General features: G+C 43.9%; 1 protein-coding gene across 2 annotated transcripts in view; it reads right to left on the minus strand.

The window, feature by feature from the left end:
* Positions 1–3,126, minus strand: part of UPP2 (uridine phosphorylase 2) — a 120,569-nt gene extending 117,443 nt beyond the window's left edge. Inside the window, exon 1 of one of the 2 annotated variants that reach the window (XM_085646413.1) lies at positions 2,886–3,126. In XM_085646413.1, the coding sequence (XP_085502539.1) occupies positions 2,886–2,950 (65 nt within the window). In that variant the 5' untranslated portion in view covers positions 2,951–3,126. The remainder of the gene's footprint in view (positions 1–2,885) is intronic. The other variant, XM_085646414.1, reaches the window with a different exon arrangement.
* Positions 3,127–12,187: the final 9,061 nt, after the last annotated feature.

Raw genomic sequence — 12,187 nt, forward strand, 5'->3', positions numbered from 1 at the left:
CACATATCCAGGCAGGGAGAGTGATGAAATGATCGCTCTTGCACACAAAGAGCTGTATTTCTAGCAGCCACCTGAGTGCAAGTGCAAGAGCAATGCTGGCTCCAATAGGAGGCGGGGAGCTGGATGGGACTGCAGGGACCCTGAGGTACCCTCGACAGTCCCCATCCTACACACTGGGTGCCCTGGGTGGGACCAGAGCACCCAGGGACACACAGTCAGACCCCAGTGGATGGGGTGCCTGAGGCCGAAATCAGCTAGGGGAGGAGGGGTGCATGGCTTCCCTCCCCCATTTGTTTGTGACGAGGATTAAGGGGTGGGGATCCTGTGGCTGAAATCGGCCAGGGAAGGGGAGCCGTGTGGCCCCCCTCCCCATTAAATTAAAGCCAGGCCCTAGGGGATAGGGTCCCGAGGGTCCCAATAGGCCCAGGGACAGGAGCCACACGGTCCCCCTCCCCATTAAGGTTTTGCAAGGCATTTTTGGCCCTTAAGCTCATCTCACACAAATCAAACCTCAAAGGGAGGCACTTACAAATGTAAACATCGCAGGTGCACCCATTGAAGCTCCACTTCTGTAAAGGACAAATAATCCTTTCTCCTGGGCTTGACAAAGACAGAGCAAGTGGATTTTCTCAGCAATTCCATATTGAAAAATGATGTGAAATCCTTCGTGGACCTGACTGCTTCATTGATCTTTTGGAGCACAAGCTGTACGTGACTGTGACAAGTGGGTTCTTTGTTGTCCTGTCCTAGTGAGAGCAGAGCCCATGGTTTCCCCTTTAAACTACTACATGTATGCAAATGTTTGGTCCCACTCAAACACCCACTTAGTGTTTGGCCCCATCCACCTTCGTTGTATGCAACGGTCTTCTTGCCTTTTGCCAGGATGAAGGACAGCTTACCTAAAGGCCCTCCAGTGTGTTTTCCGCTGATTTTGATGACGTGTTTTTCATTCCGAGGAATAGGAGAACATATTCACCAAACAAAGAAGCACTTACTTCATATAGCTAGGAGGAAGTACCCTTGTTTGGTGGCGATTTACCTCTTTGTAGTCTTGTTGTCCTCTCTATAGGAGGATTCATGTTATCACATATTTCTAGATAAAAACGAACAATCACATTGCCAAAATGCACACAAGGTCACTTAAGACCTTTCTCCGTGGGCCATTACACAGATGTAGTTTAGAATACGCACTGGACAATTACCTGACAAGATAGCAGTTTCTAATTAACCAGAAGAAAGTGCTCCACTTTATTAGATATTTTGTGCAAAACTGTTGACTTTTATTAGCTAAAGGGTCAGGTGTGGTACTTTTGTGGCCCAGTCACTCACACAGCGACTTACATACCCACACAGACACTTAGACACCCATTCACACACCCAGTCATTCACACACCCACTGACAAACCCACTTGGACACTCGCACACCCACTCATGGATCCATTCACACACCCTCTCACAGACCTACTCAGACACAATCACACATACTCAGACTGACTCAGACACTGATGCACCCACTCACAGATGCACTCAGGCATTCATGCTCCCACTAACAGAACCACTCAGAAACTCATGCACACACTCACTCTCAAGGATTACAGGTTACAGTTGGGAAATAAAATGTAAACAAACTTCGGAAATTCACTTTAAAAAAAAAAAAAAAAAAAAAAGAAGAAGAGGTTACAGGGACATTATAGTTAGGAAACAACATTACAAAAACCTTAGAAATTCACGGAAAAAACAAAGGTTACAGAGACGTTATAGTTAGAAAACAGAATTTAAATAAAACATTACAAATTCACTGAATAAAACAAAGGTTACAGAGACATTATAGTTAAACTCAGCTTTCACTCATACTAAACAATCGAAATTCAGCAGTTATAGTAACTTGGACTAACTATAACTTACGCCCCTGCAATACACTACTTATGACCTCACATGTTACATCACTCATGAGATGGTCATTGACATCACTGATGACATCTAAGATGTCATCATTAATGACATCATACACGGAACCACTCACACAAACACACTCACACCTCTGTAGAACCTCTCACGCACCAACTCACACAACCACTCACATACCCATTCACGGACCCATACAACCACTCACACACCCACTCACTCGCCCACACAAACACTTACATACCCATTCACACATCTATGCAAGCACTCACATGCCCACTCGCTCACCTATACAACCACTCACACAGACACTTACTGTGCAATACAGCCACTCACACACCCCTTCACTTACCGAGACACCCACTGAAACAGCCACTTACCCACGCACCCACTTACTCACCAAGTTACTCACCCATAGAGCCACTCATGCAATCACCCACCCACCAATAGAGCCAATCACACAGACACTCACCCACCCATAAAGCCACTCTCAGGGACACTCACTCACCCATACACCACTGGTGCACCCACTCACTCACCCATAGCAAATACCAATTACATAATGGTTATAATGTATACTCCAAACTGCATTTAATCTTGGTACAAAACTAGTTGCATTAATGCCCGTTTCAATAGTACTTATTTAATATCTTCCAGTTGGGCGAAATGCAGAGCTGGCCCTTTGACCTGTAGGTTTACAAGAGGGCACTGCAAGATGTGTTTAAAAGGAATCCCACAGTCAGAGTCATATAAAGTGAATTGCCCAAGAACACAAGCAGTTTAAGGCCGATGCAAGCACTAGTAACTCTGAGCCTACAAATCTTCAACATGATCGATTTTTCACTTTCAATGCCTGTGCAGGCCAGTTACTTTTTTTTTACAAGAATACATGTAATTAAGGGAACATTGATAAATAAATCAATGTATAACAATCTAATACAGGCCAATGCTCTAATGCATACTTAGCACCCATTACTTACCCAAGCTGCCCGCCCATGTCAGTCACAGCAGCCTCAATGGTCTTGCCTGCTACTATCGGCGCCATGGCTGCTCAGATGAAATAAAAACACGTGAAAAATATGGTCCAAAAATAACGCTGTCCTTCTTCCCAGAAGGGTCACTTCATTCCACTTAAAGCTGTCTCCAGTAGGCCGCGTACATTGGGTTGGTCAGGAGTCAATCTCCTCACACGGACGCTTGGTGCAGACTCGGCTTTGGAAGATGCGCTGACTGACGCAGCACCATATATTGAGGTAAACCCGAAGGAGGGCGGGGGTAACAACAAAACTTCCACGAGCCAAATGGCTGTTTTAAGTGGGTGCTGCTAGGTTACACCCCCAAGAGGTATGTTTACAGGGGGTGGGGCGGAAAGGGCAGTATTTGGGAAATCTCTCAGTGTTTGGGGTCAATATTTGAAGTTCATTAACCTCACAGTTGTTGAAAACATGACAGGCAAATTCCTGACACTACAAATACTGACCCTTCCGCATGTTTAGCTTGCATTTGTGTTCGCAGGTGCCAAGCAAGAATCGGTTTGTAAGCAGTTTGGCGGTACAGAAAGTGAAAGTGGCAGTTTCCGGTGTTTTCGGTCGGCAAACGAAAGAAAGAAACTCTTTTAAAGAAAGATACTGTCAATGCATGTAACACTTTATTTTATCAGGTTACCCACTCGCTGCGTTTGACGAGTAAAACGTAGACTAACTAGATTTCAACGAGCGGCGGAAGTAGGGCCGAAAGACAGGGTCCGTTTATGGCAAAAGCGACGTTTTGTAAAGAAAGAGCTCATGTATTGTATCCCATTACAGAGTAGCACTTTTAGCATTGGAAACCCGCATGGGTACCTAAGTGAAGGTTACCTGTTTGATTGAACTATGTTACATAACATCATACTATCAGCTGCCATGTTTTCCCAACTCCATGCGACAGTTCAGTTTTTTAGGTCTCGCCTGAGACAGCGCTTTAGCGCTGCCTCTGGCGAGACTTATAGTAAGCGAGTTTTGGAAGTGCAAACAGTGCTTTTCAGGCCGCCAACTACAGTGCATGTGCGCCGGGCGCGCGCACCATTTGGCAGCCTGAAAAGCACTGCCTGATCACTTCCTTTGATGTCCTCAGTGAGCCGCGCGGCCACGGAGGACATCAAAGTGCACACCATTTGCACTGTGCCCGCCCCCACTCCCTCCTCGTAAACTTCAGTGCGCGCTTGTCATTTTTACACTTTAGCACTCGTGCTTTTGTGGCATTTGAACAGCAGCGTGTTTCCCCTTATGATGTTGTGGCTGCTAAAAAACATTGTGCTTCTCCTTTATAGTTAAATACTTATTTACGTCGGAAAAGGGCAAGTTAGCTTGTGTGCACGTTTAAAAGTTTTACCCACCTCCTCCCTCCCGTCTATGCCTGCTCCGTCCACAAATCACTCCCAGTCCCTCCCCCGTCACTACTGTTAAAACCACCCTTTGGCCTTTGATGTCCGCAATTCATTGTCATCGGTGTTTCTAACTGGCCTCCCCCCAGGATCGGCTCAGAGTCTCTGTGCAGACATGTTCGCAGCGTCGAAGCGCTTTGATGTTTTTTACCCTCACTCGGCCTGCATCTCGAGAGCCAAATGTGGGCACCGGAACGGGCTTCATGTCGAAGATCCTAACAGAGCATATTTACATGAGAGTGAGTAGCGCTACATAGCCGCCCTAGATAATAATAATAATAAACAGAATTTTATGCGCGCTTGTCATTTTTACACTTTAGCACTCGTGCTTTTGTGGCATTTGAACAGCAGCGTGTTTCCCCTTATGATTTTGTGGCTGCTAAAAAACATTGTGCTTCTCCTTTATAGTTAAATACTTATTACGTCGGAAAAGGGCAAGTTAGCTTGTGTGCACGTTTAAAAGTTTTACCCACCTCCTCCCTCCCGTCTATGCCTGCTCCGTCCACAAATCACTCCCAGTCCCTCCCCCGTCACTACTGTTAAAACCACCCTTTGGCCTTTGATGTCCGCAATTCATTGTCATCGGTGTTTCTAACTGGCCTCCCCCCAGGATCGGCTCAGAGTCTCTGTGCAGACATGTTCGCAGCGTCGAAGCGCTTTGATGTTTTTTACCCTCACTCGGCCTGCATCTCGAGAGCCAAATGTGGGCACCGGAACGGGCTTCATGTCGAAGATCCTAACAGAGCATATTTACATGAGAGTGAGTAGCGCTACATAGCCGCCCTAGATAATAATAATAATAAACAGAATTTTATTAAGCGCACAGCTACCCCCAACGGGGGTCCCGTAAACGCGTGTTCACAGTGCTGGCACAACTGATTAATAATGTGCGCTAATATGCTCATTCAATGCAAAGGGCTAACGTGTTATGTATACGTTTTATACTGCACCACCCCTTTGCAGCTCAGCGCCTCGACGCACCCACAAATTTACATTGTGGTTGAAGGAGAAATCTGGATACATGTCAACACTCCCAGCTACTGTCCCCAATAGTGACCCATGACTGAAAGCTCTCAAAACACATAATCCTAAAACAAGCATTTGCAATGCAATAGGTCTCGCAGTTGTTAAGAGTTTGAGCTATTGGCACTGTAAATGGCAATGCCTTTTATTTATGTGTGGGTTTTTAAAACATAAATAAAAGGCATTGTCATATACAATGCCAATAGCTCAAACTCGTATAAATGCGAGACCTATTGCATTACAAATGCTTGTTTCTTCTTTGCATTCTGGGACTTGATATCCTGGTTTCCAAAGCCACAATCCATGCTACAAGCCAACGATGCACATAAAAAACCTTGCTTGGACGAGCTAGTGTAGCGTGGACCCGGTACCCTAGCTATGGTTTTGTCATGCATGACGGGTTTGGATGTGTTTGCAGTTTACAGAAAAACTGCTGTATATATTTTTAACACTTATTTTTGATGCTACATGAATATTGCATTTTTTTATGGAAACAAACCGTTTAATGAACACAAGAAAGACCTTATTTAATGAAATGCCATACAAGGGCAGGCTCTTAGCGTGAAGGAGGATGGTAATATTCTAACTGAAAATCCCGTTCTTCATAGGGAAGAAAAATAAAAACACCGCGGCAGCCCCGGCATTGGGCATCAGCAGAGCTCTCAAGTTTCCCAGGTCCATGCATGACTTGTTTGCATTCTGGGATTTGTAGTTTTATTTATGACATTATAAAATAATGGCAACAACTCCCACAATGCAGTCCAAAAGCTCGGACTGGATGAGCTATTCCTACATGGACATTAGAAACTTGGAAGCTCTGCAGAAGTTATTTGGATAAAATGCAGACAGTTTACTAATATGAAGGAAGCAGGGCCACACTTTTCAGGGCCCCACCTGCCTGCTGCAAAAAGTTTTAATGTTATACTAAAAGCAAGCCATGCGGTTCATCATGATGTGGCACCTACTGGCAGCTGCTAAAATGGTTAGCACCAGATGCTATTGCTCTCTGCAAATGACAAACTGTGAGCTTCTTCCGTTCCATGGGGAACATTTTTTCTATTCAGAATGAGGTGTTTGATGTAAGAAAACAGGGGTCATCTTACCGTAAGGGCGCACTGTCCCTGTTTTTGCTGTGGTGCAACAATCACTCGCTGTGCTGAACTAAAACAGGGACATTGAGCACTGTTGCTGATAATGCACTGCCCCATGGCAACCTAAAAATTGTACTTCGGTGTAGGCAGCGCATTAGTGAAAGATGGACCAGCTGATTAAAGCAGTCAGAGACGTTTTAAGGCATATAAAAAGTGCCCACGCCCCCCACTTTTTCTAGGGCCTCCATGATAAAGTGATCTTCCTCCCTCTCTTTCAGTCAGAACTTCTCTCTGCCTATCTCTACTTCTGACTTTCACTACCAAGCGTACATTTTTAGGACTATTGGGGCCTTAGGAAAGACTGTCAGCTGTTTTTGTGTGAGAGTTAAAGTATAATGCAATACTGTTTACCATTGATTAGGCTTGAATTAGCAGAAAATAGGTAATAAAATTGTAATTTCATCTTAATTGGGGCCCGAAAATATCTCATGCCCAGGGCACTGAGAATTCTTAACATGACACTGGAAGCAGCCGGTTTGCCTTTCACTGTGCATGTGGCCTAGCCTGCACCTTCTCGGTGGGCAGAGGTCCCCCTGCAGGCGAGAGGAGTGAGTGACTGCCCCCACCTTCAGGGGAATGTCTGGGTGGCCCAAGGGACCCCCGTTTCACCCTCCAGAGAGGTACCCTGGGGTGGGGGGGTGCACTATATGTGAACCACTTCTCTGTGGTACACAGTAAGTACTCCTCCTGCCAGCCACTTTGCCTATGCACTTGGGTTGATTGTATGGTGGAGGTGCACAAGAAAAGTGTGTCCCTTATTTGCAGGGGACATGTCACCATGCAAATGAGGGACTGCTGCTCTAGGATGGTGCCCGTGCTACATGGGCACTGGCACTATCTGCATCACAGAAGGGGCTGCACAAGCATCTGTGCATCTTCCTTAATACCAAACTGTTCTGGGGAGCAGAAAGCGGGTGCACTCACGTGCTGCGCTCCCAAGGCAGTTTATGAAATCCCGCCCATGAGTGGGACCCCATATGAAGTGTTTTAACAAGGTCTCAAAAGAGCTTCTGTCATGCCTTTATGCAGAGCTCTCAAGTTTACCTGTTCCTTGCACGAGTAGCTCATGTAGTCCTGGTATTTCCGTTGAATTCCTGGGACTTGTAATCCTAGTTTTATAACGGGTGAACCAGCACTACAAATCTCTCCAAGCAACCAAAAACCTGGGCTGAATGAGCTATTCAAGCATGGAACTGAAAGTTCTCTTCATATTAGAAGTCGCGGTTTGAAACAGTCTCGCTGTTCGTTAACATAGGCAGCACAGAGCCCTGGATATTTTTGAACTGTGCCTCATTTTAGATATGGCCTTGGCAATGCGTTGGTTCACAAATTTCTAAATAGCTCAACCCTTCCAATAGTTTTCTTTAGTTTCTGGTGCTTGTAGTCATGGTTTTATAATGGGTTAATCAAAACTACAATTCTACAAATCCAACAAAAATAACCTGGACTGGATTGGAGCAGTTAGTAATCTCTTGTGTAAATATGTTAAGTCATGTATCCATCCCCGCATGCATCAGACGTGTTGGCCATCAGTCGAATACTGGCTCTCCAGAAAGTCCCCTCTCAGCAATCATACTGTGTGCCTGTTACCACTCCCATATCTTCACTTCTCTTTATACTCTTTCCTCCATTGATTCTCTATAAAGAGAGTAAGTGCCACTCCCTGTGCATCTTCTCCCACCATCACTCAGTAGACAATGGCTCGCTTACTGGAGAACAGTCAGCAGGTACATGTTGCAGAGCCACACAGGATGCTAAACAATTGTTGCTTTTCTTATTTACTTTGAAAACGCGATTTGTGCAAAGTAAGATTACCTTGTGACTTACAGAAAAATATATGAAATATAGAGATCTCACATAATAGAGAGTGGAAATCTCTGTAATGTTAGCATGAATAGCACTTTAAATAAGGTTAATTTTAATATGGTGATCTTGAACACACAATATTTCATTCAGAATATTAGTTTTCCTGGCTCCATGCCTGTCACACAGATACCTTAAAAGAGTGCTTCCATGTTTGCATAAATAGTACCTGACTTGTCTGATACATGCATTGTTATAATGAAATGCCCTGCCACACACAGCAATGCATTATCACACATAGAAAGGTAAAAACACTTGTTAAAATACTTTTGCCTATCATAAAGATCTAGGAGTTTTTTCAAACACTACGTAATTGTTTATGTTTGAAGTAACATGAAGCGACAACATTATGAAACAAATGTGAGATATGCTTGTACCTGAAGACCTGTTACCAGCACACCTTTGTTTATCTCAGGGCCGAAGTGCAATAACACTAAGGGAAAAAAATCTGGCACTGCTAGACTAACATGCAGCTCAGTGGAGCTGGCGCTAGTCTCATGCTGCCGGTGGGTGGTAAATATTCTTTGTAGAACATGATTAAGCATGCACAGGTAGAGGGAGTTGGGACAGCTGCCAGGCCAATCAAAAAATATGTAACTAAGAGGGCTTCTGCCAGCCCAGACAGCCTGTATTTAAAACTGGGCCTCCAATGAAAACATAAAATGACAGCCCAGGGGCCAGAAATGTATTGACAGTGGGCCCCCTGCAAAGTACATGTAGGCCCCGCCCACACTCCAGACCCATTCAGGAGCTCTCAGACTAGGGGCCTGCCGTCCATGCAAAGTTCCGGAGGTGGCCCTCTGGAACTACGACCTCCCACACCGCAGGGGCTGCGGGGGCTATTATTTTGCCACTGAGCATGCTTTATATAGTGCTGGGCTGACTACCCTGAGGGTCAAGAGCTCCAGCGGTTGTAGTGCTAGAGGCACTCTTGTGGTCTGACACCAATTGATGACCTTTAACTACCATCATTTCAATTGACTTCGGTGTGTTATTTTATCCCAGCCTGAATGTACGACGTCCTGCATATGCCTTGTTTCTATTGAAGGTTTTGTTCTTGTAATCTTGCAATCTTACAGTGGGAGCTGTCACAGTAGAACAGCCTTGCCAAGAACAGAACGTGTGGGATGTGCATTTAAAAGCATGAGAGAGAGAGAGGTGTGGAATATACTTTTTGGTCTCGAAGCGCAGTGTTATGAGCAGTGGTGCACAAATGTGGACTGTGTTGTACATTGAGAGATGAAGTATGTGATGCTATAGGCAGTGGTACACAAATGTGCATTGTGTTGTACATTGGGAAGAATTATGGCGTTTTTACTACTGGCTTTGACATGGCCTCATGTCATCCTAAATTCTGACTCTGCTTTGCTTGAGCTTTTTCTGCGTGCACAAACAGGCTTGCAAGTTGTTTGGGTTAATCATGTTCAATGATTGTTTAATGTACCCTGGAAGACTTTCGTATGCTTCGTTAAGATAAAGGCTGGAACATGCAAGAATGTAGAGTGAACATGTGAACTCCTTCCTGCCGTGGAATGCTTGCCTGGGAGCTGGCCAGTTCCAGAAAGTTTCCTTGGCGTAGAGGGGGCAGACTCTCAAACCTTCTAGTGTGTGTTTTTGTGACTATAAAGCTGAGGGTTGTTGACAGCCAAGGTGGGAGCTCACTTACAGAGTAGACGTACTGCTGTAAGATGAACTGAACTTGAGTCCCAGTCGAGAGTTCAAGCCCAGCTGTGAATGTGCCCCCCATCTTGAGTTGGCAATGATTTCAAGTGAACAATCGGGTGAGGTGATTTGTTTCTGACTAGTGCCATTGTGATGCGTGGTTCTATCGGCTGTGGTCATTTGAGGTGTTTTCTTTGTGATGTGTGAATGAGTCAGAGTCCACATCCAAAGTAATCATTTGATTTATTCAGTGTATATATTTCTCTTATAGGACGTCCAGTATATTTGCTTGAATTTGATCTCATATTATTTCCTGCTTGTATTTCATATCAATGCATTTAACTGTTGCATTTACCAAGTGTATTATTATTGCTTGCATAAAAATATATTTCTTAATATACCTTGGAATGTGGTTTGTTTGGCATCTGGGAAAGCCTTTCTGTTAGAGAGTGCTGCATAAATAAAACCCCAAGCCTTATTCTAAAAAGAGAGTCTTTGCATTTTGTAAAATAAAACCCTTTTCTAGGTATTGTTGTGTTTTATGTTTTGCTCCGCCGTGTTTGAATCACCGTGTGGGAGATTCTGTATTATCTGAAAGGTGTAGCAAGACAGCGGTGTACTTGGTGCTCAATTTAGGTCCACTATTAAGTCCGTCCCAGGACTTCCCGCAACCCCTTCGTTAATTTTCTTCTTTAGGTCATTTGATTGGGCACTTGTTGTGTTAACGAAGATGTTTCATTGCTCATAAATGAGACAATTTTAATACAGATCTGTGACAAATGTAGTAGGAAAGGTCTTTGCTTGATGTATCCCCTTACCAAATAGCTACCTTTCTTCAGAATGCGCTTTTGCATCCTTCAGCGGGTATACAAAAAAATTAAAAAAATTGTGACATAGCATCATGTTGTTACGTACTCATGTGTGGTAACACCTGCATGCATTTATGCCATCATGCTGGTGCCAACCTACAGTAAAAATAAAGCTGCACCAGCATCTTGACATGTGTGATGCATGCTGAAGCATGCACCATCATACAGGGCTGGCCATTTTATTTATTTATGTTTTAGGATTTTCAGCATCAGCAGCAACCTGCTTTTTTCCTTTTTGCTGATGATGAAGAGCATCAGCAGCAAGCATTGGCAAAACCAAAAAGTTGACTAATACCTTTCCAAGGCGATACTTATTGCCTTTGCCAAAGCTTGTGTTACAGTGAGAACTTTTTAACAAATTCAATAGGAAGGGTTTTACATTGTGAATTCGGTGACAAATGCAATAGAAAGGAGTTTAGAATGTAAACTCTGTGACAAATACCACAGAAGGGGCCAGCACTTCATACAAATGTACAAGTACCTTAGAGGAAAAAGTTTGTCTTCTAGTCCTGAAACAAGCACTCACGCTTCAAAATGAAAGGGTGGCTTTACATTTGGGGAGGTTTTGAGTGGATTAAAGGGACTGCTCGTCTGATTAAAACAATATTGAATAATACCTGGGATGTCTGCAATTGGCGTTTTTTGAAAGTCACTCACCGTTGAAGTTGGAGTGTTTATATTGCTTGAGGAGGCTGCACCCCACCTATCTTAATAAGAATTCAGGGTTGTGAATGAGATCAGTGGCCCTCCATGTGTATGGTGTCTTCTTTGGAGTGAGTGACGCATGGTCATGAAGAATGCACACTAGTGTGCAACCCTCACTACGCATGCATGCCGACATGTCACAACTTTGATTGGAAACAGAGACTTTAATTGGTGGGAGCAGTGGATTATAACAAACGGATGTAATTCATACAACTTTGCAAAACACGGATGAGAAGTGCATCAACAAATGCTGAGATGGAGAAGAGAGCAATTCGCTAGAGAATCATTTACTTACATTTCTGTAGATATTATTTGACATTGTGTCTGATTTTAATAAACAGCATCTCAGTTTCCTCATGTGGTAGTGTCTCCTAATGCACAGAAGTCCTAGAGGTTTTAAGACAATGACTGCATGGATAAACATATCAAACAACAATGACAATGTAATATATGTTTTTTTTCTATCTTGTTTTGAGTAATCAAACTTTATTTCTGCAGGTAATCATTTTGAACTCGGGTGTCATTTTGGATAATGGTGCAGAGGAGTTCTTGTTCTGTTGTACTGTCCCTATGATTTCAAGCTCTAC

The sequence above is a fragment of the Triturus cristatus genome, chromosome 3_1, assembly GCF_964204655.1.
Source record: "Triturus cristatus chromosome 3_1, aTriCri1.1, whole genome shotgun sequence".
Lineage (NCBI taxonomy): Eukaryota > Metazoa > Chordata > Amphibia > Caudata > Salamandridae > Triturus > Triturus cristatus.